The 24809-nt window shown below is 36.1% G+C and overlaps 14 protein-coding genes across 14 annotated transcripts; 7 read left to right on the forward strand and 7 right to left on the reverse strand.

Annotated features, from left to right (window-relative positions):
- Positions 1-101: 101 nt before the first annotated feature.
- Positions 102-2065, reverse strand: FDP41_012466 (uncharacterized protein; the record flags this gene model as incomplete). Its single annotated transcript, XM_044702989.1, has 2 exons — positions 102-738; positions 882-2065. The coding sequence occupies 2 exons, from the start codon at positions 2063-2065 to the stop codon at positions 102-104; spliced, it is 1821 nt and encodes a 606-aa protein (XP_044566522.1).
- Positions 2066-2721: 656 nt separating this feature from the next.
- On the forward strand, positions 2722-3711 carry FDP41_012467 (uncharacterized protein; the record flags this gene model as incomplete). The annotated part of the gene is made up of 1 exon (XM_044702990.1): positions 2722-3711. One exon carries the CDS (start codon positions 2722-2724, stop codon positions 3709-3711), a length of 990 nt encoding a protein of 329 aa, XP_044566523.1.
- Positions 3712-3918: 207 nt separating this feature from the next.
- FDP41_012468 (uncharacterized protein) lies at positions 3919-5487 on the reverse strand (the record flags this gene model as incomplete). The annotated part of the gene is made up of 1 exon (XM_044702991.1): positions 3919-5487. The coding sequence occupies one exon, from the start codon at positions 5485-5487 to the stop codon at positions 3919-3921; it is 1569 nt and encodes a 522-aa protein (XP_044566524.1).
- A 631-nt stretch (positions 5488-6118) lies between these two features.
- FDP41_012469 (uncharacterized protein) lies at positions 6119-7389 on the forward strand (the record flags this gene model as incomplete). Its single annotated transcript, XM_044702992.1, has 5 exons — positions 6119-6212; positions 6527-6623; positions 6695-6700; positions 6856-6882; positions 7011-7389. The coding sequence occupies 5 exons, from the start codon at positions 6119-6121 to the stop codon at positions 7387-7389; spliced, it is 603 nt and encodes a 200-aa protein (XP_044566525.1).
- Positions 7390-8212: 823 nt separating this feature from the next.
- FDP41_012470 (uncharacterized protein) lies at positions 8213-10288 on the forward strand (the record flags this gene model as incomplete). Its single annotated transcript, XM_044702994.1, has 1 exon — positions 8213-10288. The coding sequence occupies one exon, from the start codon at positions 8213-8215 to the stop codon at positions 10286-10288; it is 2076 nt and encodes a 691-aa protein (XP_044566526.1).
- Positions 10289-10857: 569 nt separating this feature from the next.
- On the forward strand, positions 10858-11833 carry FDP41_012471 (uncharacterized protein; the record flags this gene model as incomplete). Its single annotated transcript, XM_044702995.1, has 3 exons — positions 10858-10889; positions 10958-11091; positions 11238-11833. The coding sequence occupies 3 exons, from the start codon at positions 10858-10860 to the stop codon at positions 11831-11833; spliced, it is 762 nt and encodes a 253-aa protein (XP_044566527.1).
- Positions 11834-11956: 123 nt separating this feature from the next.
- FDP41_012472 (uncharacterized protein) lies at positions 11957-12685 on the forward strand (the record flags this gene model as incomplete). The annotated part of the gene is made up of 1 exon (XM_044702996.1): positions 11957-12685. The coding sequence occupies one exon, from the start codon at positions 11957-11959 to the stop codon at positions 12683-12685; it is 729 nt and encodes a 242-aa protein (XP_044566528.1).
- A 151-nt stretch (positions 12686-12836) lies between these two features.
- FDP41_012473 (uncharacterized protein) lies at positions 12837-13703 on the forward strand (the record flags this gene model as incomplete). The annotated part of the gene is made up of 1 exon (XM_044702997.1): positions 12837-13703. The coding sequence occupies one exon, from the start codon at positions 12837-12839 to the stop codon at positions 13701-13703; it is 867 nt and encodes a 288-aa protein (XP_044566529.1).
- A 152-nt stretch (positions 13704-13855) lies between these two features.
- FDP41_012474 (uncharacterized protein) lies at positions 13856-14515 on the reverse strand (the record flags this gene model as incomplete). The annotated part of the gene is made up of 2 exons (XM_044702998.1): positions 13856-14112; positions 14308-14515. 2 exons carry the CDS (start codon positions 14513-14515, stop codon positions 13856-13858), a joined length of 465 nt encoding a protein of 154 aa, XP_044566530.1.
- Positions 14516-14543: 28 nt separating this feature from the next.
- On the reverse strand, positions 14544-15636 carry FDP41_012475 (uncharacterized protein; the record flags this gene model as incomplete). Its single annotated transcript, XM_044702999.1, has 2 exons — positions 14544-14915; positions 15076-15636. 2 exons carry the CDS (start codon positions 15634-15636, stop codon positions 14544-14546), a joined length of 933 nt encoding a protein of 310 aa, XP_044566531.1.
- Positions 15637-16359: 723 nt separating this feature from the next.
- Positions 16360-18698, forward strand: FDP41_012476 (uncharacterized protein; the record flags this gene model as incomplete). The annotated part of the gene is made up of 2 exons (XM_044703000.1): positions 16360-17053; positions 17164-18698. 2 exons carry the CDS (start codon positions 16360-16362, stop codon positions 18696-18698), a joined length of 2229 nt encoding a protein of 742 aa, XP_044566532.1.
- A 162-nt stretch (positions 18699-18860) lies between these two features.
- On the reverse strand, positions 18861-19874 carry FDP41_012477 (uncharacterized protein; the record flags this gene model as incomplete). The annotated part of the gene is made up of 1 exon (XM_044703001.1): positions 18861-19874. The coding sequence occupies one exon, from the start codon at positions 19872-19874 to the stop codon at positions 18861-18863; it is 1014 nt and encodes a 337-aa protein (XP_044566533.1).
- Positions 19875-20255: 381 nt separating this feature from the next.
- On the reverse strand, positions 20256-20645 carry FDP41_012478 (uncharacterized protein; the record flags this gene model as incomplete). The annotated part of the gene is made up of 1 exon (XM_044703002.1): positions 20256-20645. The coding sequence occupies one exon, from the start codon at positions 20643-20645 to the stop codon at positions 20256-20258; it is 390 nt and encodes a 129-aa protein (XP_044566534.1).
- Positions 20646-23158: 2513 nt separating this feature from the next.
- Positions 23159-24721, reverse strand: FDP41_012479 (uncharacterized protein; the record flags this gene model as incomplete). Its single annotated transcript, XM_044703003.1, has 1 exon — positions 23159-24721. The coding sequence occupies one exon, from the start codon at positions 24719-24721 to the stop codon at positions 23159-23161; it is 1563 nt and encodes a 520-aa protein (XP_044566535.1).
- Positions 24722-24809: the final 88 nt, after the last annotated feature.

The raw sequence follows: 24809 nt of genomic DNA on the forward strand, positions 1-24809 counted from the left end.
TGTCACCTTCAAGAAGTTAGCTAACTGAGTTTGTCTTTGGGAAGGTTAACATTAAAACTGTCACAACCTTACATCTATTTTAAATTTCTCTTTGTTATCATTTATTCATCTTTTGAGCTCAATTCAACCCAACCAAAATCATACGTCTCTGGTTGACCCAAGTGTGGAATGGAACTCCATTTGGGATCTTTCCAAGTAAAAACAGATTGATTTTGGTGAGTTGGACCTGCAATACCAAAAGTGACAGGTTTTGGATTGTTGATCACATTCGAGTAACTAGTTAACTTTGAATCAGCACCTCCAAATGCAGATGGCTTCAATCCACTTTGTGGAGTTCTCAAATCGTAACGAGCAGCAATCGATTTTGCTGGATCTCCTTCACTGAATGGATCTGTTTGCCACTCATTGAATTGCAACATGGCTCCAAAAGATTTCCAATCACTTGTAATTTTTCCTTGTTCCCTCGCAAAGATCTTTGCACGAGGACACAAATGATAATCCATTTCATTGCCAAACTTTTTCTTTGCTTCATTGTAGCCTAAACTGTTGTAAATATTTGGGAAATAGGGAATGTTGTAAGATGGCCAGTATCCTCCTTGTGAATTGACAACAGCGCTGACATCAGCTTTTTCATTGGCACCTCCTGGAATTTCCTCAATAATCCATAAAGTGTCTGGCTGTAATTGACAGTTACCAGGAGTAAATTTCTTCATATCGAGAGCCATCCACTGGTTGTTACTGCAGCAATGTAATATGAAATTTAATTCCAAATTAAATTTCATATTTAATGAATTCCAAAAATTTCATGAAAGGGTAAAATGAAAGTTCATTGCAATCATTCCAACTAGCTCAACCTCAATCATAATAAGAATAATACTTACTAGGTACCACTGCTATGCAAGGAAAACAATTCAACCCATTCCTTTGCAGTATATGCCAATCGAGAGGCCACCACACTTCTCACCCAACACAACAACGATTCTGGCTTGATCAATGAGAAGAGTGTTGAATTGTAAGTACTAAGTGAAGTTTCCAATGCAACAATTCCCGAATCCATGACATAATAATCCTCCTTACTTGAGAAAAAACTTGCACTTGAACTCAAAGTGATAGTTTTAGCTGCTGCAAATTTAAGTGACATGGTGACACTCTTGAAAAATTTGTTAATAATATTAAATCTTCTCCATGTGGTATGTCCCACAAATAAATCATCACATTTCTTTTGTGAAGAGGAGGATGTGACCTTAATAAGTGCACTACATTCAGTAAATGGAGCATCTTCTTTGTATTTTCTATTAAAAGCTCTTGATTGGAAAACTTCCAATGGAATTCCCATCTTAAATGCTTCAGCTCTAGCTCTCGCATGGATGACTTGGTGAGAATCCATTTGACCCAATGCATCCACCAAAGTGTACATATCTCCAGCCGATTGCAACACATACAAATCAAACCAATCCATTCTCTTATTTTCAGCAATTCTCGAATCCAATTCTTGCATTCTCATAAACCCGTGTACTAATCCATCAAATTGTTCCAACAACAAATCCACATGATACCAAAATTTAAATTCAAATTTTCTTCTTTTCGCCTCCTCTCTCATCCATTCCAAATTTCGTTTCAAAAACAGAACAATTCGTTCCGGATATGCATAATTACACAACAATGAAGAATCATTCCGGCATGAATGTTTCATAAAAGTAGTCGCTGTTTCTGTAAAATTCCAATCATAGACTTGATTTTGATACAACTGCCAAGTTTGAAAATAGGAGAGTAAGCCTTCTGCCATTCCCGCAGCAAAGGTCTGTACTTGATCGGGATGAGCTGAATTGGTGCGAATATCGAGTCGAGTCCAACCATTGGTTTGGATTTGATCGGAGAGTTTGGCAACTGCTAGTCCTTTCTCGAGATCATCCACTCCGAACACAAAATGTTCACGACTGTAGACTGTAACGACTGATGAGGAAGTGGTGGTGCTGGTGGGGAATGCCTCTGAGGTGGAAATGACACACAAAGAAGAGACAATGAAGAGGATGATGGTGAGGGTGAATGAAAGAGAGTTTGACATTTTTTTCCGACAACGGAGTTCGAAAAATCAACTCCGTTCCCCAAAGTTTTTTAGTTCAATAAGATTGGTCAACCTGAGGTTGTTGAAATGAATTTTCGAATTCACTTCACGAGAGGTATACAAGTAAATGTTTTGCATAATTGGAAAAATACTAAGGTTGAGAGAAAACTCAAAATGGTTGACTTATAATATTGAGACTTTTTGTGGTGATATGAATCCCTTTTTATGGCATTGCGACCAGGTGGTTCTATTTCTTATAAGGATGTATTCTGTTCTCATTGGCAATTTTTCTAATGCGCACAAGAAGAATTGTAAATTACTCTTTTTTATCTTCGAATATTCCTTGTATGTCTCTTTTAAAGTCACTAATCAAAATATTACCATTTTTGAAATGGGTTTCACAAATGCTCATACTCCACGAAAGGACTCCATTCTCTCAATTTTGAGTCAAAGTGAGGACTATTTCATGCACTCTTTCACATTTGGATAAAACTTGGAGTGAATGTCTTCAACGGAGTGCTTGATTCAAATTGAAGAAAAAAAAGACAACTTCACACTTGGGACCATTCATTCAGTGAATTCACCGAAAAGAGACATCAAAATCTTAAAGCCTTCAATCCATCAAATACAACATCGTATAACAACCATATATCACCATGTTCATAAAAAGAGTGTCGAGTAGAATACCTCAGACCACTACTACCACAAGTCAAACTTCAACACAGTCAACAACAACGACAAGAAAATACAATTTTCCATCCATGTCCACGTCTAAAATAACACCTTCCAATCCTTCACTCTTGGGTAAAAAACAACAATCAATCACTCATACAACATACCACAAACAGCAAAGTGTTGTTCGACCTTCATTGAAGAAAGAAATACCATGTTCCACTTTGAAGAGATCCATACAAAAGGAGCAAGAAAAGGCGTATCGAAATGCCATGATTATGGAGTGTCAAGTTCCATTGCCTTACATGATGGAAATGGAAAAGAATAGTCGAAGGATTTCACACCATCGAAATATTCAAATTCATCAGAGAAACGAGAATGTGAATTTAGAGGAAGAACCTATTTTACGTCCTGGACAAAATGTGAATCCCCTATTGTCAGCTTGTTGTGAATTCAGATCCACACACCAATGTACTTCGAGTTCAGTCAAGAGATTCATTTCACACTCGTCCACACATTCGCTCATCAGGAAGAGGGATGAAGTGTTGGTAAATGTTGATGAAGATTTGTCAATTTTGAATATGGTTGATGCAACTTGGCATGGACAAACTGGCATTGTATGTGAAATCAATGATGATGAATGTGTGGTGGAGATTGCAGAGAAGAATGTGGCGTATGAGGATCATGACTCACAAATTTTTGCATACACAAGCGAAGAAGGTCAAATGTTTTTTGGTGAAAACGAGGAAGAACATTCCTATGATTACGGTGGCATGTTTTCAACAATGATGGGCCAGACCAAGAATAGACGAATTGTTCTTCCAATATTTTGCTTGTGTCTTGAAGACAGAGTTTTAAAGGAAAGACTGGCAGCTTCACTCAAATTCTCTCGTCAGCAACAAGTTTCATCTCCAAAAGTCATGCGATCCATTCCTCAAACTCAATCAAAATCATTAGTTTCTTGCCTGAGTTAAATAATTTGGCCACCGTCTTATTCACATCTGAAGTGAATGTGAATTTGAAAAGTCCCAAGAAGTTATTCAAGTGATTCAATTGACACCATGAGAACAAAGTTTCGTGTGCGCAAACTTATTAGAGTGTTCTTTGCAATGAGCATCGATCGATCCCTGACTCAATACTGTGATGTCAATAAATGAAATTACAACGGTCATCTAGGTGTTCTAACAATCTGGATTCATAAATGCATAAAGTATTACAATCGAATCAATGATTTGATGCATTTGTGACGCACTTAATGGACACTGATTCACAATAATTGAGAAAATTATTGGATCTTTAAATCTCTCATTTCGAATATAGCCACTCAATGAGCTAACTCCATCCAACGAACCAGTTTTTGCAGAAACAATTCCTGGAAAGTTTTTGAAACGATTTTTCAATGTTCCAGAAACGCCTCCAAGAGGAAGCAAGGATTTGTAAACCTCTCCACCAACACCACCTGCACCCTTGTAATAGACACCAACTAGTGCATCCACTAAGCTTCTCGCAGAGACGAGGTTGTGACGAGAAAGGCCACTTCCATCATCTTGGAAAAATGTATTAGGTGAGAGATTGTATGGTGCACTTGTGAGAATATTCTTGACCATTTGAATGCCTCGTTGTGTGATGGATGGGAATGGGGTCAAGCTGTCACTGGGCTTAAGAAATGCACCTATTTGTCTTAAAAAGAGCTCAGCATAGGTATTGTCACTTTCTTGAAGTGTTGTGTTCATAATTCTTAAAATATTATCCGAATAAATAGTGTCTTTGCTGAATGAAAACATGTTGGCTCGTTGTTCATCGCTGAGATACGTCAGAGTGACAGGTTTGTTGGAAATAAATTTCACTGCTTGTACGAAAAATTCATCAGGATCCAAGATCGTCAAGCTTTGTGGAGAAATGCTTGATGTGCAAAGTTGGCCTCGCACAATGACTTTTCTATCAAGAGGTCTGTAAAAAGCATTCACAGTCTCTTGCTGTTTGTTGTTATTTCCACCACTACAGTTCATAGTTCTCGTAAAAGTGGTATCAAATTGAAGAATTGGAATTGCAAATTCAAAAGTCTTGTCATCAATGGTGGCAATCAATGCATCTCCAACCTTCGTACCAGCCTTCACATTAAAATTAAATATATTGTGTTCCAAAGAGCACGAGCTTGGTAGAGCACTAAATGTATATTGCATATTGCCCCATTCCCAGCTGGAAGGAAAATTAAAATCACCATCATTGGTGAACGGAATTGGATTAAAAAAGCTATTGTCAACAATGATTTGTTCCACACTCTCAGTATTCAATTGTTGAAGGACACCCTTAATTTCAATCTTCAATTTTTCAAAAGTGAGAGTTGGATCTCCCATTGGCCGTACCACAACGCTCTTCTGCTTGTAGTCATAATAAAAGGTGGTCTGAAATCTAAATTTGCTTCCTAATTGGTTCAAAGCTGCAATAGTGGTCAATAATTTGTTATTAGAAGCTGGTTGAAAAAACGGATCAGAATTGTAGTCGAATAATTCCATGGTTTGATTCATCACGACCCGAACTGCAAAAGTGGCTGGAAAGTTCTCAATCATACTCTTGATTTGATTCGGAATTTCAGATTTACAGACTTTCAAGATGGGATCCGAAAGAGCCTTTCTTTGGATCATTAATGTCGGTGATGATAATGTACTACAACTACTACCCAACACATTGCTCATCAAAAACACGTGTAGGATACAACAAAATATCGAGAATACGAGAGGAACAATCATCCTTCGTGAAACGTTTCTCGTGTGGAAGAGGGTCATCATCATGCGTGTGTGTCCGTAGAATTTTTTGTCGGAGTTTCTTTGGTGAAAGGTGGATGTGCGAGAGAGATTATGATAATGAAAGTAGTAGGTGAAATCCGAGATGATTCGTGAATAAGGGATTATTGGGTATTTGGGTGTGATGTTTGCCAGTTCTGATGTTGTCTCGCAACGCCTTTTTATTGAAAAATATATTTCTTGCTGTGATCACATTGCCATTTGAAGAAGATCATTCATTGGTCACCTCCTCTCAAACAAAAAGACCACGATTAGCCTTAAATTGCTCATTCTCATTTCTTCCCACTTTCCCTCAAAGTCCTCAAAACCAAACAGAATCCAACAGTTCGTTGTTCACCCTTCAGATGTCAATCACAGAGTTCTCTGTTACGCTTTGAAATCCAAAATCATCACTCAAAAAAATTTTTTAAACCTTTTCCAACCAACAACCAACTCGATTGTTGTTGAGTCTTCTTTCTTCTACTTTGATCCTTCTTCACAAAATCTTCGACTCGTTTTTTCGGTTACTTTGAATTTAACAATTTTTTGTCAACAACAACAACAATTATTTTTTTAGGAATTTATAAACAACAACACTATGGATACCAATATTAAATGTGTCGTCGTGGGAGATGGAGCCGTTGGTAAGACCTCCATGTTGATTAGTTATAGTACAGACTCGTTCCCAACAGGTATGTAAAAATTGAAAAGTGACTTTTGAATTGGAACGATTTGTAAATCCTTTGTGTGGTGGTGAAACGTTCTATTCCTTCTTGTATCATCTCCTTCATCATCGTGGTGTCGACCTTTATATTATGATATATTGGATTATCGATGATGATGTCGATGATGATGGTCGAAAATTATTCGATGTTGACATTTGATGTTTTATGATGTATGGACCTCGTGATGATACACGATGATAACGGTCCTTTTTAACATTCACACAACGGATTCATCATCACCACCACCACCAACAACAAAACATTCAAATCGCCATTTATAGAATATGTGCCAACTGTCTTCGATAACTATTGCGCCAATGTCATGTACGAAAATCATACAGTCTCGTTAGGTTTGTGGGATACTGCTGGACAAGAAGAGTAAGTACAAAAGGTTAAATTCCATCTCTCCTCTTTTCTTATGCCAATTCTGTATTGATGACCACGTCTAGTTACGAGTATGTATTATTTATTATGAGTTTGATTGTGATCACATGAATTGGCAATCTATGAACTTGACTTTTGGAACATTTCAAAATTTCATTTGTATGGAAAATTGAATCACAAATGACATTTATTCTCATATTAATATTTATCATGACACAAACAACAGTCGTTTGCGACCTCTCTCCTATCCAGAGTATGTACATTTATTGAAATGTTGAATCACTAACGATGTATTGTTTCATGTGTGTGACTAACTTTGTCACTTGTCATTCATGAATGACCATGACACCTGCGCACATGGACAAATGTAAACAAATGCAGTACTGAAATTTTCATTGCTTGCTTCTCTGTGGTTCAACCTTCTTCCTTTACCAATATTAAGGATCGTTGGATGCCAGAATTACGTAAACATTGTCCATCTGTTCCAGTAATTTTGTGTGGTTTGAAAGTTGACATGAGAGAACATGATGTCACACTGAAGAAATTGAAAGAACAAGGTCTTCATCCAATAACAAAAGAAATGGGAGAACAATTGGCAAAAGAAGTGAACTGTATTGCTTATTGTGAATGTTCTGCTAAGACACAAGTTGGTTTGAAGGAATGTTTCAATTTGGCCATCACTGCAGTATTGCATCCTGAGAGATTCAAGAATGATAATAAGAATACTAAGAAGAAGGACGGTAGATGCATGATTTTGTAAACTTTTTTAAAAGATTTGTGGAGAATATGAGAAGAGTGAAGCTCAATGAATTCTTTTCATGGACTCCTCGCAATTTGTTAATAATGAATGCTTTCTCGTCATATTGTTCTCTTTTTACATGCATCATCAAAAGTGCAATTGTTATCTCAAACGCTTATCTTGTTTTGAGAAAATACTTCCCACAGATCTGAAAAACAGCAAACAATTTATATTGAAAGCCATCAGAGAGGCCAAAAGTTATTATTGTTCGATATGCTTCCGTTAATGTGAAAAGCGATCAGGAGTTTCTTTTGGAGGCATTAAAAGAATCGGCTAATGTATTCCAATTTGCTCCGGAAAACCTGAAACAAGATAGGGAATTTGTGTTGAAAGCAGTGCATATGCGAATGCTGGAATATTAAATTATGCCCACGAACAGATAGAGAAATTATTTTAGCTGCAACAAGATCACGATTTCATGGATTTTATGGCGTTCTTGAATATGCTCATGAGGATTTAAGAAACGACAGGAAGATTGTATTGCAAGCAGTGAAACAAAATGGCCGAGGTTTAAAGTATGCTTCTCATGAGTTAAAAAACGATAAAGAAATCGTTTTGGATTAGGTAGAATAATCTTATGGTTATGCATTTCAGTACGCATCGGATAGCCTGAAAAACGAACGTGAATTCGTACTGCAAGCTGTGAAACGTAATGGTAGGGCTTTACAATACGCCATTGAAGATTTTAAGAATGACAGAGAAATTGTTTTAGACTGTAAAATGTGATGGAGATACACTTCAATATGTTTCTGATAATTTAAAGAAAGATCGAGAAATTGTGTTAATGGCTGTGAAAAATTCTGGAAATGCTCTTCAGTTTGCTATTGAGTTACGACAGGATAGAAATATTGTTTTACAAGCAGTGAGAAAAAGTAATACTGCTCTCCAATACGCTTCTGATAACTTAAAGAAAGATATAGATATTGTATTGCAGGCAGTGGAAGCGAATGGAAACGCACTTCAATATGCTCATGAAACTTTTTCAAAAGACAGAGAAATGGTCTATTTTGCTGTTGCCAAGTATCATTATTTTCACGCATCTCTGGATTATATTCATTCAGATTTAAGAAACGACCGGGAAATTATGATGCAAGCAGTGAGAACAATTTGTCAAGCATTACAATACGCCTCCAATAATTTAAAGAACGATCGAGAGATTGTATTAGAGGCTGTGAAATTCAATGGTGATGCATTGCAATATCTTTCTGGTGATATTGCAAAAAGTAGAGAAATTGTATTGCAAACAGTGAAATCAAAAGGTTCTGCATTGCAATATGTTTCTGATCATTTAAAACAAGATGCAGAAGTTGTATTGCAAGCTGTGAAATGTAATGGTACTGCACTTCAATTTGCTTCTGATCATTTAAAACGCAACAGGGATATCGTTTTAGCGGCTGTTCGATCAATTAGCTCTTTGCAATACGTGATTGAAGATTTTAAGAAGGATCGAGAAATTGTACTTGAAGCAGTTAAAAAGAATGGATATGAACTTCAAAATGCTCATAGTGACCTCAAGAAATACAGAGAAATTGTGTTGCAAGCGGTAAAGTCAAATGGTTTAGCTTTCAAATACGCTTCTGAAAATTTACAGAATGATAGGGAACTCATTTTAGAGGCTGTGAGGGATTATGAAAAAGCATTTCAATATGCTTCTAATGACTGTAAGCAAGACAAATATTTTGTTTTGCAAGTTGTGGCATCAAAAGGTGATGCATTGAAATACGTTTCTGATACTTTAAAGAGTGATAGAGAGGTGGTTTTTGAGGCTGAGAAAACCTATAGTCAAGCAATTATTTTCGAGGTTGTGAAAAGTAATGGCAATGCTCTTCGTTTTGTTTCTGATGATTTCAAGAAAGATCGAGAAATTGTGCTTCAAGCAGTGAAATCAAACGGAGATGCACTTCAATACGCCTCTCATCATTTAAGAAAAGATAGAGAAGTGGTATTAGCGGCTGTAAAATCGAATGGAAACGCTCTAAAATATGCTTTTAGTGAATTAAGAAAAGATAGAGAAATTATGATGGAAACAATTACAAGATCGAGCAATGCTTTACAATATGCTTCCAAGGAGCTTCAGAATGATCGATGTTTCGTTTTCAAAGCAGCACAGAGAATTGTTGCTTTTGAGAAACAACCTCGTTCTAAAGACCCACAACAAACTCTTCGTTTAAGTCAAAGATTAGTACAACTTACGAATTGGTTTTCGTACAAGTTGTTCAGTGATGAGGATTTTGTGACAACTATTGAAACAATGGACGAAATACGTTTGCAAGAAGAATACATTCCATCGAACATTATCGACGAAGAGAGTCCATTAGGGTTGAGCAATGAGTCCAATGACAAGTCTTGTTCGATGTCTGAAACTCTCTCTGGAGACTGTTCTGTGACACATCCACCACAGACCACAGTGTCTGAAAAATTTGCGACAATTTCTGAAAACGCATCACAAAATGGTCAAAAAACAAAATGTTGTGAAATGTCCAGCACCTTGTCAAGCCCTTCACACGACCAATCAGTGACACCTGAAAGAATTGTTGTCAAGCTTGAGAATGAAAAGAAACGAGCTGCAAGGATCAATATTGTTGAACGTTCATTGTACTCTTTTAAGGAACAAGTGAGATCTGTTTTCACAGATTTATTGAACAGAGAACTCGAATTCACGTATTTCGACCCAATGTTTGGAGAAATGTATATTTGTAACGATCAAGACTTGAACGACTGCATTGAATTGTTTAAGAGTTCCCAACTTGAAACCAAAGACAAATTTATTCGCATAGTCGCAAAGGAAAAAGTACCAGAATCAAAGGACACCACAAATAATTCAACCAATAACGAAACAGATCATTTACCAGCATGTTAAAAACTCCAAACAACTAATTCACACACGTGGTTCCATCAAAACTTGAAAGATTTCCAATCAAGTCCCGAATCCAGTTTTTGGTGGATTTTAAAAACAATGCAACGAGGGATTCACTGTATTTCTCACACGAACTCAATTCAAACTTCTCTCTTGATATGGAAGGGAACTCCAAGAAGGCCTTACGGTACTTGCAATCATCATGGACGACGGCTATATGCAGCGACATCATCGCTGGCCACAATGGAGAGAACCTTTTCAACGACCACTCAGGCGAAGGGTGTGTTTCAACTGTTATCCTATTTCAATGAAAAGGCTTTTTCCAGATTGAAATACAGAATAATGTTCAATGGTGTGGAGAATCAGTGGATACATCAGTTGAACGAAAGGCGTTTTGATCGTGATCATGTCGATTCCATACTCGAGCAAATTCCTGCCATATTGAAAAATCACAAACGATTCATGATGAAAGTTCAATTGTTAAGGGGTATCAAGTTTTCTATAGGGATGAAACTGTCCATTTACCTTATCCACAAGTTGAAGGAAGAGCATTCCACTATGGTAGATTTATCATGAATTTGAGAAGAGCTTGTGAGAAAGATGGGTAAGTATAATAACGGAATTTCCAATCTTAAACTTATGTCAACTAATTATGATCACAAACGCTTTCAGAGCTAAGATGATACAAAGAGTTGTCACTGGATTGATCGAAAAAACTCCAGGCCTTGTTGAGGGTGTAGAGTATAAGGAAGGAGATCAAACTGTGTCTGTCTCTGCCCATATGGTCATTGTATGCAATGGAGCTGGTAGCTCATTCACAAGACAAGTTCGTTCTGACAAAATCGGTAGCGGAAACAAACCATTGGTTGTTTCTCAATTCATTGGATTGGAATTACCAAACTGTGCAGATAAGTTGCCAAAACCTGGACATGGTAATGTTTTCTTGTCACAGAAACCAAATGGATGGGTGCTGAACTGGTGGTCAAACATGCTTCCAAGCCTTTGAAAAAAGATAAAGAATTGGTCACGGCTGCATTAAAAACATCATGGGGAGAAGCTTTACGATATGCTTCCGATCAATTGAAGAAAGAAAAAGCATTTGTCCAACAAGTGGTTCCTCTGCATGCAAGAGTTCTTAAATATGTACACGAGGATCTTAAAAAAGATCGACAAGTTGTTTTGGAAGCAGTGAAAGCACATGGCGATGCACTTCAGTACGCTTCTGAGGATTTAAAGAGAGACAGAACAATTGTGTGGGAGGCTGTAAAATCAAATGGTGAAGCATTGCGCTATGCTCCTCATGTTTTCATGAGAGACAGAGAGATTGTATTGCAAGCAGTGAAATCACATGGTGATGTGTTGCGATATATTTATGAAGATTTACAGAGAAATGACAGAGAAATTATTTTAGAAGTGGTGAGATCACATGGTGATGTCTTGGAGAGTGTTTACAAACATTTTCAAAAAGATAGAGAAATTGTTTTGGAAGCGGTCAAGTCTTCTGGCCATGCTCTTGAGTATGCAAGCAAAGAATTAAGGGAGGATTGAGAAATTGTGTTAGCAGCAGTGAAAACGAATGGAGATGCTCTTCGATTTGCTTCAAAAGAATGTAAAAACGATCGACAGATTGTGTTGGAGGCGGTCTCTCATTTTGGTGCATGTCGGTTTACAATGAATACGAAAGGCGATCCTCTTGAATATGTGTGTGATGATTTTAAAAAAGATAGAGAGATAGTGTTAAAAGCAGTCAAATCTTATGGTCATTCTCTTCGATATGCTCATGAAGATTTAAAAAAAGATAGAGAAATTGTATTAGCAGCAACGAATTCAACAGGTCATGCACTTCGTTATGCTTGTGACGATTTCAAAAAAGATAGAGAATTCGTATTACAAGTTGTGAAAATGAAGCATGGTGGATACGCTCTAGAGTATGCTTCTGATGACTTAAAGAAAGACCGAGAAATTGTTTTCGAAGCAGTCAAATCTTGTGGTCATGCTCTCAAACATGCATCTGATGATTTAAAGAAAGATCGAGAACTTGTATTAGAGGCTGTGAAATCGAATGGAGATGCACTTTTATATGCTTGTGATGATTATAAAAACGACAGGACCATTGTACGGGAAGCCATCGCAAGAAGTAGTTCAGCCCTAAAATATGCTTCAGAAAAGTTGCAGCAGGATCGAGAGTTCATTGCGGAAGCAGCCTTTCACATCTTTGTCGTCAAAATAATGCAATATCACTCTTCTGAAGAAACTCCACAAGAGTTTGTCTCCAATTTTAGGCAACGATTACAACAACTGATTGATTTCATTCTTTGCAATTTATTTCTTGATGAGGATTTTGTGGAAAGCATTGAAAGATTGACTTGTGCTTTGAGAAGGTTTATTTCTTGTGAATAAGGATCATTATTTCACATGACTACTAACTCCGCGGTGGAACGATGATGTGAAAAACATCATTCAAAAAATACATGTTGAACCATTCATCAAGATTGATCATCACTTTCTTCATCCTTTCCATCCTATTATTATAGATCGGAGATTGCATGACATGAGGCTCATTGCCAAACAAACTGCAAAAACTGGTATTGCACTGGACGGGCAAGTGATCTTCTCTTCAGGATGGGAATATGGTTATTGGCTAAATGATATGGTCACAATGAGAATTGCATGGAATCCTCACTTAGAGGAATCCGATCATGAACAAGCTCTATTGAAAACTTTGGATGATTGTTCACGTTCGTTCATATTTGACAATTCCATTCGATCACAATTCAATTTACTGACGGTTCAAGCAATGCTCGATCAAACCAAATATCTAATCTTTGGAAAGGTCAATGGAACACAACCTTCAAATTTATACAAGCGATCAGGTATTTCTCTTTTAGAGGGATGGGATACATGGAGTGAATTGAACATTTTGGCTGATTCGTGGTTTGGTATGAAAATGGAGACTCAACCGTCCAAGTTGCAGTACCATCTGATGGAAACTTCCAAACACAAATCTGATTCGGCCGGTGAAGAACTTCACAAGAATTTGGCAAAGAAAGTCATTCAAGATGCACAGCTCGTAGTGGATCATCGCATTAAGAATTTTAGAGTGAGAGATCCTGAAGTGATTATTGGTTGGAACTTTAATCCAACAGCCTATCGTTTCGGTTACTTGTGGCAAACAAAGAATTTGTACTTTTGGTGGAGAGACTATGGAAAAGTCATTCTAAAGTACGAATTACCTTGTTTCATGAATGTTCAAGACCCAGTCGATATTATGATTGGTGAAGGCATTGCAGAATATATGGCTGAGGAATTGAGGAAAGTTTTGGACTATTTGAAATTTTTGGATGGTATTGTAGATTGTTTGGCTGCTCCAATTCAAGAACCAAAAGTTCCACCTTTCCAAGCGTACAATAAGTATTAATTGGTTTAGCCATATGAGGAACTTGGGTTTAATAAAGCATTATGTCACAATTAATGGACAATATTGTCTCATCTCTTGTGAATCAAATAAATAATTGATAACAAAATTTCAAATTGTCAACCTTAATCATGTTTTAAACCAAATTCATTTCTTCAAGGAAGAATCTTTGATACAGAGTTCGATTTGAGAAAGGTTTCAAGTGGAAGGAATAAATGATCGAGTTCCTTCAATTTTTCAATTTCAATCCATTGCCATCCCTCGCACTTGTTTGGTTCCAATAATTCTGCTTGTTGCTCATTGTCGGGTGTGAAGGATCGTAAAAAGATGGTAACATAGTGACGTTGTTCTTTCTCAAATAAATCATTGGTACAGGTGATAAATGAAATATTATTCACATCCAAATTCGTCTCTTTAATTCGGAATGGCAATACGACAAGTCAACAGTTTTTAAATCAACACGAATTTCATAAATTTTCATCATCCGCGTATATTGTGAAATAAAAAATCATTAATTAAAAAAATAATAGTCATAATAAATTGTACACACAAGGAATAATGATCCCGATAATGTATCAATATGAATTCGAACTTCAAAATGACTCACCCTCTTTGACCTCTCGCTTACAGCACTCTTCCCATGTTTCACCATAATCCAAGTGTCCTCCCGGTAATTGATAACATCCTTCTCCATGAGAGCCTTTTCTCTTTCCAACCAATACACAATCCACTCCATTGATCTTTCGTATGATGAAGGTGGAAACTCCAACTCGAGGAACGGAAAACAAATTAATGGTAGTATGAGATGATGACATTTTTTTGTGTTTTTTATTGAATGAGATTTTATTTTCTTACATTATAAAGTTCAGAAGTGTCAATAATGTGAGAAATTCTTTCAAGTCTGGCATCATCAATTTTCTTCTCTTCTTTCCAAACTGATTCGTTGAAAGTATTATCAAAATTTCCATAAAAATCTTTTGGAAGCATGTCTAATGTGAAATAGGGTGAAAAGAATTCGATCACTTCTTCCTTCTTGGACGAATAGCAAAATTTGATTTTTTCTTTGGTCACTGGAGGTATGAATGGACTAATTAATTTCCAAAACCATGAAAATACTCTGGGAGGATTTACAATTAGAGCAACACCTAATCTCTCTGGAAAATGGCTACTCAGAATGGATACTGTTTGTTTACAAACGCTGATGGATGGTGCATTCTACATGTGGCGATTATTACATTTATGGTGATAATAAAAATAATAATTAAAGTGTGCAAAAAAGTAGTATTGGAGGAGCAAGATATATAGACATGATCATGCAGAATAATCTCAAGTTGTAAGAATTGAAAAATTTTAAACAATTCAATTCACAACATACCTTCATTGTGTAGCCTTCAAAATTGCATACCCATGTCATTTGTGACACACCAGGAGACATTCTTGCTACAGCAGTGAACAGCGAGTATACCAATAGTTGAATATTTCCTTCTCCATCGTAGGTATTCTCTCTTCCTGGACTCATGTAAATGACTGGTCGATTGAATTTATCAAATCCACGACAAAATATTTTTCCAGTCGCTGCTTCCTTTGTCATCTTGGTAGCCGTTATCAAATAGGGTTTAAACTCTTCAAGCCATTGGAGAGTGCTCTTTAAAAGGTCATATGATTTTTTCACATCAAAATCACGAGCCCGAAGATATCTTACTAAACAATGATAATTAGGTTCTGCTTCAAAAACATAATATTCTTGATAGCGAGTCATTTGGGGTCGGTCCTTTTCGACGAGCTCCAAAATTTCATTAAAGGCTTTTTCTTCGCTTTCTTTGGCGAATGATGGTCGTTGTTGTTGCGGAACTGTTTGTTCATCCGCAGGAAGAAGGCTTCCATTATTGGTTTCAGTTGTTGTTGTTGCTTCTAGTGCCGTGGTTGCCGGTTCCATTATTGGTTTCAGTTGTTGTGTGAAATTTTTGGGAAAAATCGTTAAATAATTTTTTTTAATTCCAATTAAAATTTTTTTTTGAAAATTCAACAAAATCATCGTCATTCGTGCGCTCTATTTTCTCTTGTTGGTGGTGATGCTGTTCACCTTTTCATCATGATGATCATTTGAATACACAAGTATAATACAACGTTTGTGGAATTAGTTTATGCTTTATGGCAACAACAGAAAGGGTTGAAGACTCTGTTATGAAAACTTCCGTTCCTTCGGGATGAACATATTCTTTCAACGACGAGTGCATTGAATTGTATATTACATTCCTTCGACTGCAATTGTCCATCAAGATATTCTCTGTTGAAAAAAACGTCATGCCATCATTAGTCAAAATCATTAAATTCGCTCGAGATTCAATCTCCAAAGGATAATCTCTCCAATGAATTTTCGCAAAGAAGAAGGGAGATACAGCACGTAGACCTGTAGTTGCTTTCATGGCATGAACTAGTGCACATTATCTCTGAAGAGATACGACCCCATCAGGACGTTTCTCCATGACGACTACCAAAGTGGTCAAATTGGAGATACAAGAGTTCATCTTATGATCGTCGTCGTTTTCTTGAACTCTTGTATCTCCAATATGACAACAAGTACTGAATGACACCATCACCACCCCTACTCAAAGGTCTCTCTCAATAATATTAGAAAAAACAAACACTCATCAAAACAATGTCAAAGTTGACCCAAATACATCCATCATCTTGTTCTTCAAAGTTGACCCAAGCACCTCCTCTCAAAAGATCTCGACGACGTAAATCCAAGAAAACGAACCGTCTCTTTGAACGACTTGAAAAACTTCCACTCTCTCTGAAATTGTTTTTGATTGTCATCTTTGCCTTTCTCTCTCTACTTGCATTTGCATGTGTTTTAGTTTATAAGTCAGTGACAGATATGCAATCCTCTGTGGTCATCACTAAAATTTCAAGCATGACTACACTAATGGCGAACTTGGTGCATTGTAGCCAGTTGGAGAGAGCAGCTTCTGCCTTGTATTTGGGGTCAAATGGAACTGATTACTTGAATCTTGTGATGGAGAGAAGAAATGCAACTGATAAGGCATTGAATGATTTTATGACTCAACGTTACAAGTTAATCGATGAACTCAAGACATCATCTCCCTTATTTGGACAAGTACTAAAGAGTTTTGACCTGGTTGATGAATTCATTAATACATTGCCAACTTTGAGAGTTAGAGTTTTAAAGTTACAATTTGTTCAAACTATTGAAGCCCTTAATTTCTTCTCAAATTGGAATACCAAAATGATTGATACAGTGATGCTTGTTTCTAGCTTGAGCTCAGAGTCGACATTTATGACCATTCAATCAGCTTTTAACACCTTAACAGCGATGAAAGAATATACTGGTAAGTGGTTTTAATAAGAATATCAATGTTTTTTGAATGATAGGTTTCTTATCATACTAACGACTGTAACAATATGTTTGTTATGGTCATTCATTATTGAAAACAAACAGGACAAAAACGAGCCATTGGAAGTGCAGCCTTAGCGTCCCATTCAATGCCTTTTGATAATTTTCTTCTGTTTGTTCGAACACAAGCAAAAGCATCACTACTTCAACACTATCTGCAATTGAAAGATGTTTTCTCGATTTGGGATATCTTCAACAATACTGTTCTGAACACTAAAACACGTGAATATTGCTTGACAATGGAAGCATACATTGTTTCAAATTACAACAATCTCACTTTATATTCAGGATTGTATTGGCATGGAAATATGACTCAACACATCAATGATATGAGACTTGTAGAGATATATATCAGCAACTTATCATTTAGTTATGCGTCCGAACTTTATGAAGATGCTGTTGGTGTAATGGTCGCATATATAGCCAGTTCTGTTTTTGTCACTTCTCTTTCAATTACTATTGCAATGATTTTCTCTCGTTCCATTGCATCACCATGGCATAAAATTGTTGAGCTTCAACGTCTTCAAGAATTGTACAAGAGTTTTATTCCTGCTCATGTGTTGCTTCAAATTGAGGCTGAGAATGGGGATGAAGATGATTACATGAAAATAGAAGATGATGTTCCAAAAGAGGAAGATGTGAAATCAAAAGATCCCTCCCATACTTCAGCTAGCAATAGTACACTTCAATCAAGTACACGTTACAATAGCAACAAGATTGATTTGGCTTCAAAATTCTCACTTTACCTTGAAAAAAAGAAAGTTTCAATGATTCAAGTTAAATTTCAAGGATTGGAATGGATTTTAGATAATGGAACGCCAATTGAAATTATTGAAATTCTCAAAGATATATTTGAGAAGATTCAATTTTCAACTCGATCGACAAGCAGTTTAATGGAACATGTTGATGATGATAGTGTTTCAATTGTATTTAATGCCTCTAGAGATCAATCAAGACATGAAGAAAAAGCAATCAAAACCTGTATGGACTTGAGTGATAAATTGAGAGAGTTGCAAAATGCAAAATGGATGCACAGCGATAAGTCTCATTCAATATTAGCAGCGAATCATATTGTATTTAGATTTGCTATTCACGTTCAACATTGCCTTTGTGGTAATGTGGGTACTGCAGATATTAGGTCTTTCAAGATTTTAGGATCTATTTACGAGAACATTTCAAACTTAACAAACCATGCCTCTCAAATGCATCTTCGAATTGTATGTGATGAAACAATTTCCAAAATTTCTCAATCACTCTATCATACAAGATTTGTTGGATTTACTAATTTCGTGGATGAAGTTAATACATACAAATCAAGCAATGTTTATGAGATTGGTGCACCACTGTCAGTCTCTGATGATGAATGGCTGTATGAACTTGCGAACAAACAAAAGAACGAAGAATGGAACGATTACAATATGGCTTGTAAAGCTTTTTTTGCAACAAATTTTGGGCTAGCGTTGTTGGGCTTTGAAAAGTATGAACAGGGACACAGTCATGATTTACCTACCAAACACATGATTCAATTGTGTAAGAAAGAGTTGCATCAGGGTTCATATTTTGTTGCGTCAGATTTATAGTTGCAATGTACAACAAAACAAATACAGGAGCATGATTCTTTGTATTAAGATTATACACTTTTCTGACAAGTAGTTGCCTCTGTGATTTATAAACATGAAATACAGAGATATCAATAGGGGCAAGATATATTAGCGCTACTTGCGTATATCTTCTTTACTACTTTACATAATAATGGAGACAATCAACACATTTAGGGCCGCAACAAGAACCATGAATGATAAATTCCATGCTGTTCTCTGATGGGCTGAATTTTTCAAATAATTCATGGTGGTGAAACTCGAGAAATCATAAGGATCTCCCATGATGGACACAAAACATCTCTGACATTGATTCTTGTTGCTATTTAACCAACTTGAAACATCCACTGCATCTCCAATCATGGCATGAACTTGTTTCGTTAAGATGTATGGCCAAATATCTGCAAAACCACCATTCACTACAATTAGTCGAGCCGCTGAGAAGAAAGCTCTCGCTTGTGATTCAAAGTAAGCTCCTCCAAAGACTGCAATGATGGCTCTCGAGTCATTGAGTGTTTTCACCGTGTTGAACAATGGAGTCGAGTTGGTGTTGTCGAGTTCGGATCTTAAAAAAGCAAGCGATGACGTTCCACTTGGACAATTGAAATGTACTTTTGCAGCTCTCTCTGCGGTGTTAATGGCAGCACTTGTGATGATGTGACAAAATCCAGAATCAACACCTTTTCGCATTGTTTCGAAATAGCCCAAGAGTGTGGTGTTTAAAAAGTAATGTTTTGTTTTTAAATTGATTACGTATTTAGTATTGAGAATTGCAACCAACATATCACCTCCTTGTTTGTAAATTTCAAGCCATGGATCGGTAGGTCTCTCATAACAAACGTTCAAAGTGTCAATTCCAACAAATGGATTTGAGAGCGGATAGGAAGTAACTGCTTTCACACATTGAGGAATGTTGAAAGGTAGATTCAAATCAGAGAAGAGCTTTCTCCATGAAGCTGTTTGAACCATTTCAGTCACTCCAGCATCGATGGCCTTGATCATATTTTCCGTAATATTTGCAGTTGTGTTGTAGGAGGAGATGTCATTAATTGTGGGAATGTTCGTCTGACGTAACGATAAAGTGAAACCGAGGATAGATGATGAAAGTAATGTACATGCAATGAGAAGAATAGTTGCAACAAGAGGGAGTTGTTTCATGGTTGATCGTGTGACAGATAAGATCCTAGAGATGATGGTAACTCTGCAATTCATCACAAGTTTGTTATTATTTCACTTTGATTTTTTTTGTGGTTTGTCAAATGTTTCGAGTTCACCACAAAGATAGAGAATGAATTTTTGAAAAGGGACACATTACTGATCATTCTAGACAGAGATAAACCGCCTCCAAAAGAAGAGCTTGACTTAATCGAAACAAATGAAGGGGCTTTGGTCTGACTGAACCTGCTTGCCACCCTGTTCACTATCGACAAAGAGTTCTCAGCAAAGTTAGAAACTGTGTCGAACTATCTTTCGTGGAAAAAAAATCTAATTAGTTTATTGTTAGCACCATTGGTGCTGGTAAAACTATTAAACGCACGTTCATGCGGTTGACTTTGGGTTGAATTGTCTTGAAATTGGTTTCAATTCTGTGGAGCAAATAAATCTTGTTGAGGTTAGTCTATTCAATTCATTGATGTCATTAAGCTTGTATTCAACAATTAGGTATGAGTAGGTATCTTTTACCTTTTTCTTAATACTGAGTCTCTCTTTTTCGAATTTGATGGTTGTGTTCTTGCATAGTGTTTTAATAGCTTTGGTAATTGCGAGTTCACTTGTTGATTCAGGGAGTATACAATTTGCTATATGCGTTTCTTGCTTTCTTTTGATAATTTCAAATCCTTGTTCAATCAATTCAGTGTTGGGATTCTTGGAATCAAAGTTAATTTTAAGTTTGTACAAGGTTTCTTGTGGATTGAATGTTAGGCACATTTATTCAATTCTACATTTCTTTTGATTGATTGAGTACTTGATGAGAGTTTGGATGTTCGAAATTGATTTTTCTTTGGCTATTAATGTTGTTGGAGATGATGTAAAAATCATTGGTGAGGCGAAATATTTTGTTTGTGTTTTTTCTGTCATGGTTGGTGAATTAAGTTTCTTTAGTATTTGTTTTCGGCATTTTGAATGACTAAATTGAGAGTGTTGGTCTTGCTGTCTGGGATGTACCAGTGTTCTATAACTGATTCAAATCTTTTTAGAATAAATTTAACAAATGAGAATGAGATATTGCTGTCCGAGTAGATTGAGATTGAATTAGTTTTGTTTTTGGGTTGACCAGTTTGTTCAATTTTGAGTTGAGGAGTTTCTAAATGTTTAGTTTCCTGTTTTGGTTGTTGGGTTGGGAATATCGCCCATTCAGTGATCCCAAAAATTTGTAATTTTCAAATAAACAACATATTTAGTTGTCTTAGGATCTATAACGATAGGATCTTGCTCGGTTATTTGTTCTGATATGTCGTTCACAAGAAAGAAAAAAATTTCACGTTTTCGCTGGAACTTGTGCGACGGTAAATTTCATAGCCCTCAGGTTGATATATTAAAAAAATTGATGCAGACATGCAAACATGCCTCATAATCCCTCAATGATAGTAGTACTCATGAATGATATATAAATGAAATATGAGAGGTTGGGAGACACTCCTCGGACCGTGGAGCATCCCTATAATTGGTCAACTATATACCACCAGCGAAAAATTTTGTCACCCCAGGAGGAGGGACACTGTCAGTAACATGATTTGAAATTGAACTTGAAATTGACGATACATGTTGTAGACATCACAAAGAGCGTATAGTGAGAGTTTTGACACTTAGTGATGACCATGATCACAACAGAGGCAATTATATAGATTAGTTGCCATTGTGAGAGACATGGTCATTCTCAAGACATGAATCTTGTAATACACCTTCTACATCAACCACTAGGATGTATTGATGGTGTTTATTTCATTAATTGTCAACTAAGTATGAAACGGTAAGCTCTCCTCATGGTGAGTGAATTTTAGCTCGAAAGAAAATTTTTTGGATTGAATTTTACAAGTTCAAAAATGATACAAGGTCCCAGCGAAAATGTTAAATTTCACTCATATACGATAAATATATGATGACAACATGTGGAAACGACTCATGTGATGTCAACACGCAGGTAGTACACTAGTATTGAGGAAATTATTGTATTAGTGATATGTTGTGATGTTAAAGTACATTTCAAACTCAGACTTTGGAGTGCCTCGAGATTGGTTGAGATATGGACAACGTGTGGAATAATGTTCAATAGTTCCGGTGCAATTACATCTGGGGCCGGTGTGAGTTTGTTGTTTAAATGTTTTCATGTGAACATTGTGCATGTTTCTCCAGATTGCATATTTTTGTTGGGGAGAGATATTCTTTGACTTCATGAAATTGAATGTTGTTGGGAAGATGCAAGAAGGGTTAAACTTATTCCTGCTCTTCAAAGTTATTGATTCATTCCATTTCTGAAGTTGTTTGTTCTTGATGAATGTTGCAATATCTGGAATCCAGTGGTTATTGGATTTGAGGATAATTTGGTTTTGGGTAAGTTGTCTGTGAGGAATTATCAATTTTCCTGATGTGCATCCCTTTTTGGCTAATTTGTCTACGTGAATGTTACCACTATTTTGGTGGCCTTTAACTTTGATGATGGTGATTTGTAGGTTTTTAGATTTCTTGAGGAATTCAAATTCAGTTTTAAGGGGGAGAAATGGTTCTCGGTATTTAGGATTTGATAGCAAATTGATACTTATTTCGCTGTCTGTGTAGATTTTTGCTTTTGATTTTGTTGGTAATAATCGGAGAGTGTAGACAATACTTAGTAGTTCAGCTAAGTTATTGCTATGGATTGGGTCAAGTTTGAATTTGTGTCTAGTTGTTATATTTTTGGACTGTAGTATAATACCAAATCCAGTTCCTTGTTCAGTTTTAGATCCATCAGTCCATACTTCAAAGTTTTTACATTTCTTATGGTATTTTGGGATTGGCTTATTGAATTACTGCGTGCAAGATGTGTAATTTGGGATAAGGTTTTAGATGTGACTACTTGTTTGAGATTATATGGTTGAATCAGATTAATTGGGAGGATGTTAAGGATATTCATCATCTTATGTTTCCTTTTTTCTAGTTCTTCCTTAAATAATTTAGATTCAAAAAGATATCCTCCGAGGATTCTTTGGTTTTCTTGGTTTGGAATTTTGGTATTGTTAATCAAGGCCTCGTTTGGTTTAGGGAGTGAAGTTGTAACTGATTTGGATGGATTAATTTATAGGAATATTTGTTTGAACCATCTGTTAATTTTCTTGAGTCTTTTGTTGTGGAGAGTAATGTTAGAATTGATAATTGACATATCATCGGCAAAACAAAGTGTGGCAATATCATCAATGTCTAGATCTTGTGGAGTGATTGGGAGTTTTTCTCTTTCAATAATTTTATCAATAATCTATATTGGTTAGAATGAATCCTTTCTTTTTGAATTTGTTAATGAGGGCTTGTATGAGGATGCAGTGATTTGTTGTTTCTCGATTTTGGGTGAATGCTTGTTGTCTAATGTTGATATTTGATTCGGCCCAATCTTTAAGTTTGAATGTTATAATGTTGAATAGGAGTCTATATCCAATATTCATGATTATGATTGGTCTTAGATCTTTGTAGTCTGTGATTATATCTTTTTTTCCGATTAATTTAACCCATCCTTGTTTCCAGCATTTTGGGATGTCTTGATTTTGGATCATGTCATTAAATGCTGATGCTAAATTATTGGGATTGATATTTTCAAATATCTGTTTTGTTGTGAAATCTACCCCTTGTGTTGTTGATTTCATTCTTTTCAACGCGTCCGTAACATCTTCTTGAGTTATTGTAATGTTGGACGGTCCTTCTTTAACTGTTGATTCACCTGGTTTAAATTTAATTTCTGTTTTGTCATCTAGTTTTGAGGTGAATTTGTTTTTAAAGTAGTTCACAACTCCTTCTTTTGTTATTTTGGTTGAATTCCAATCAATTTCCTTGTATTTGAGATGGTGATCGAAGCTGTGGATTCCTTTGGTGTGTTTGTTATTAATGGAATCTATGAACTTTTTTCTATATTCCGCAAATTCAAGGTTATATTGTTCTTTGAGTTTCTTCTTTGTTTCCTTTATAGATCTTTTGATAGTGGATTCATCTTGGGTTGTTTCGGATAATTTTTGTTCATGGAGATTATGGAGCTGTTGTTTCAAATTGGTAATGATTTCAGATTCCTTAAATCCCTTAATAGGATGTGGTTTATGAGATTGGTTCTTGATCTCATGATTGAGTTTTTTCAATTCACTGTTGTTGACGGGAAGAGATTTCAAAATTTCTTCGAGTTTTTTTGCAACACTTTGCTCATCGCTGATTATTCGTTTCCAGGTTGTTGGAATTAATAATTTAAATTTGAACATGATTGGTATGTGGTCATTTGTTGTGACGAGTGGTAAAGCTTGTTCATGTTCTATTTCAATGTGACTCGAGTGGAAAAGGTGGTCAGGTCTTGAGATTGTTTCTAATATTTTGTTTTGTGATGTGTATTTTCTGATGTAGGATGGAATTATTGTTTCTCTTTCTTTTAGGTTATGTTGGTCCATAAATGTTTTCCACTTGGTGTCTTTGTAAGCATTTCCTTCTGAACTAAAATTCATGTCACCAATCACTATTATTGGTTGGTGATTTAGGGTTGATAGGGTTTCAGATAATTTCTCGAGTAAAATATTTTCTTCTTCTTCATTTCTGTTTCCAGAGTAGTTATAAATATTAAATATATTCAATAAGCATCCACCGATGTGGATGGTGCATAGTTGGAGACGTCCTGTAATAAGGATTTGATGAATGGATTTCTTTTTGTGACGTTGATGGGTAAGGACAAAAGTTCCATCATGAGAATTATTATTGTTGAGAAAAGAATAATATCGATAGAGGTTTTGGTGAAAAGTGCGTGTGTATTGTGAGTTGTTAATGTGTGATTCTTGGATTGCCATGAAGTTAAGGTGATAGATATCCATAAGCCGTATGATTTTGTCCAATCTACTTGATTGATTGGGATCCTTTGGAAGGATTCCATTCACA

Source organism: Naegleria fowleri, assembly GCF_008403515.1.
Source record: "Naegleria fowleri strain ATCC 30894 chromosome Unknown tig13, whole genome shotgun sequence".
Lineage (NCBI taxonomy): Eukaryota > Heterolobosea > Eutetramitea > Acrasida > Naegleriidae > Naegleria > Naegleria fowleri.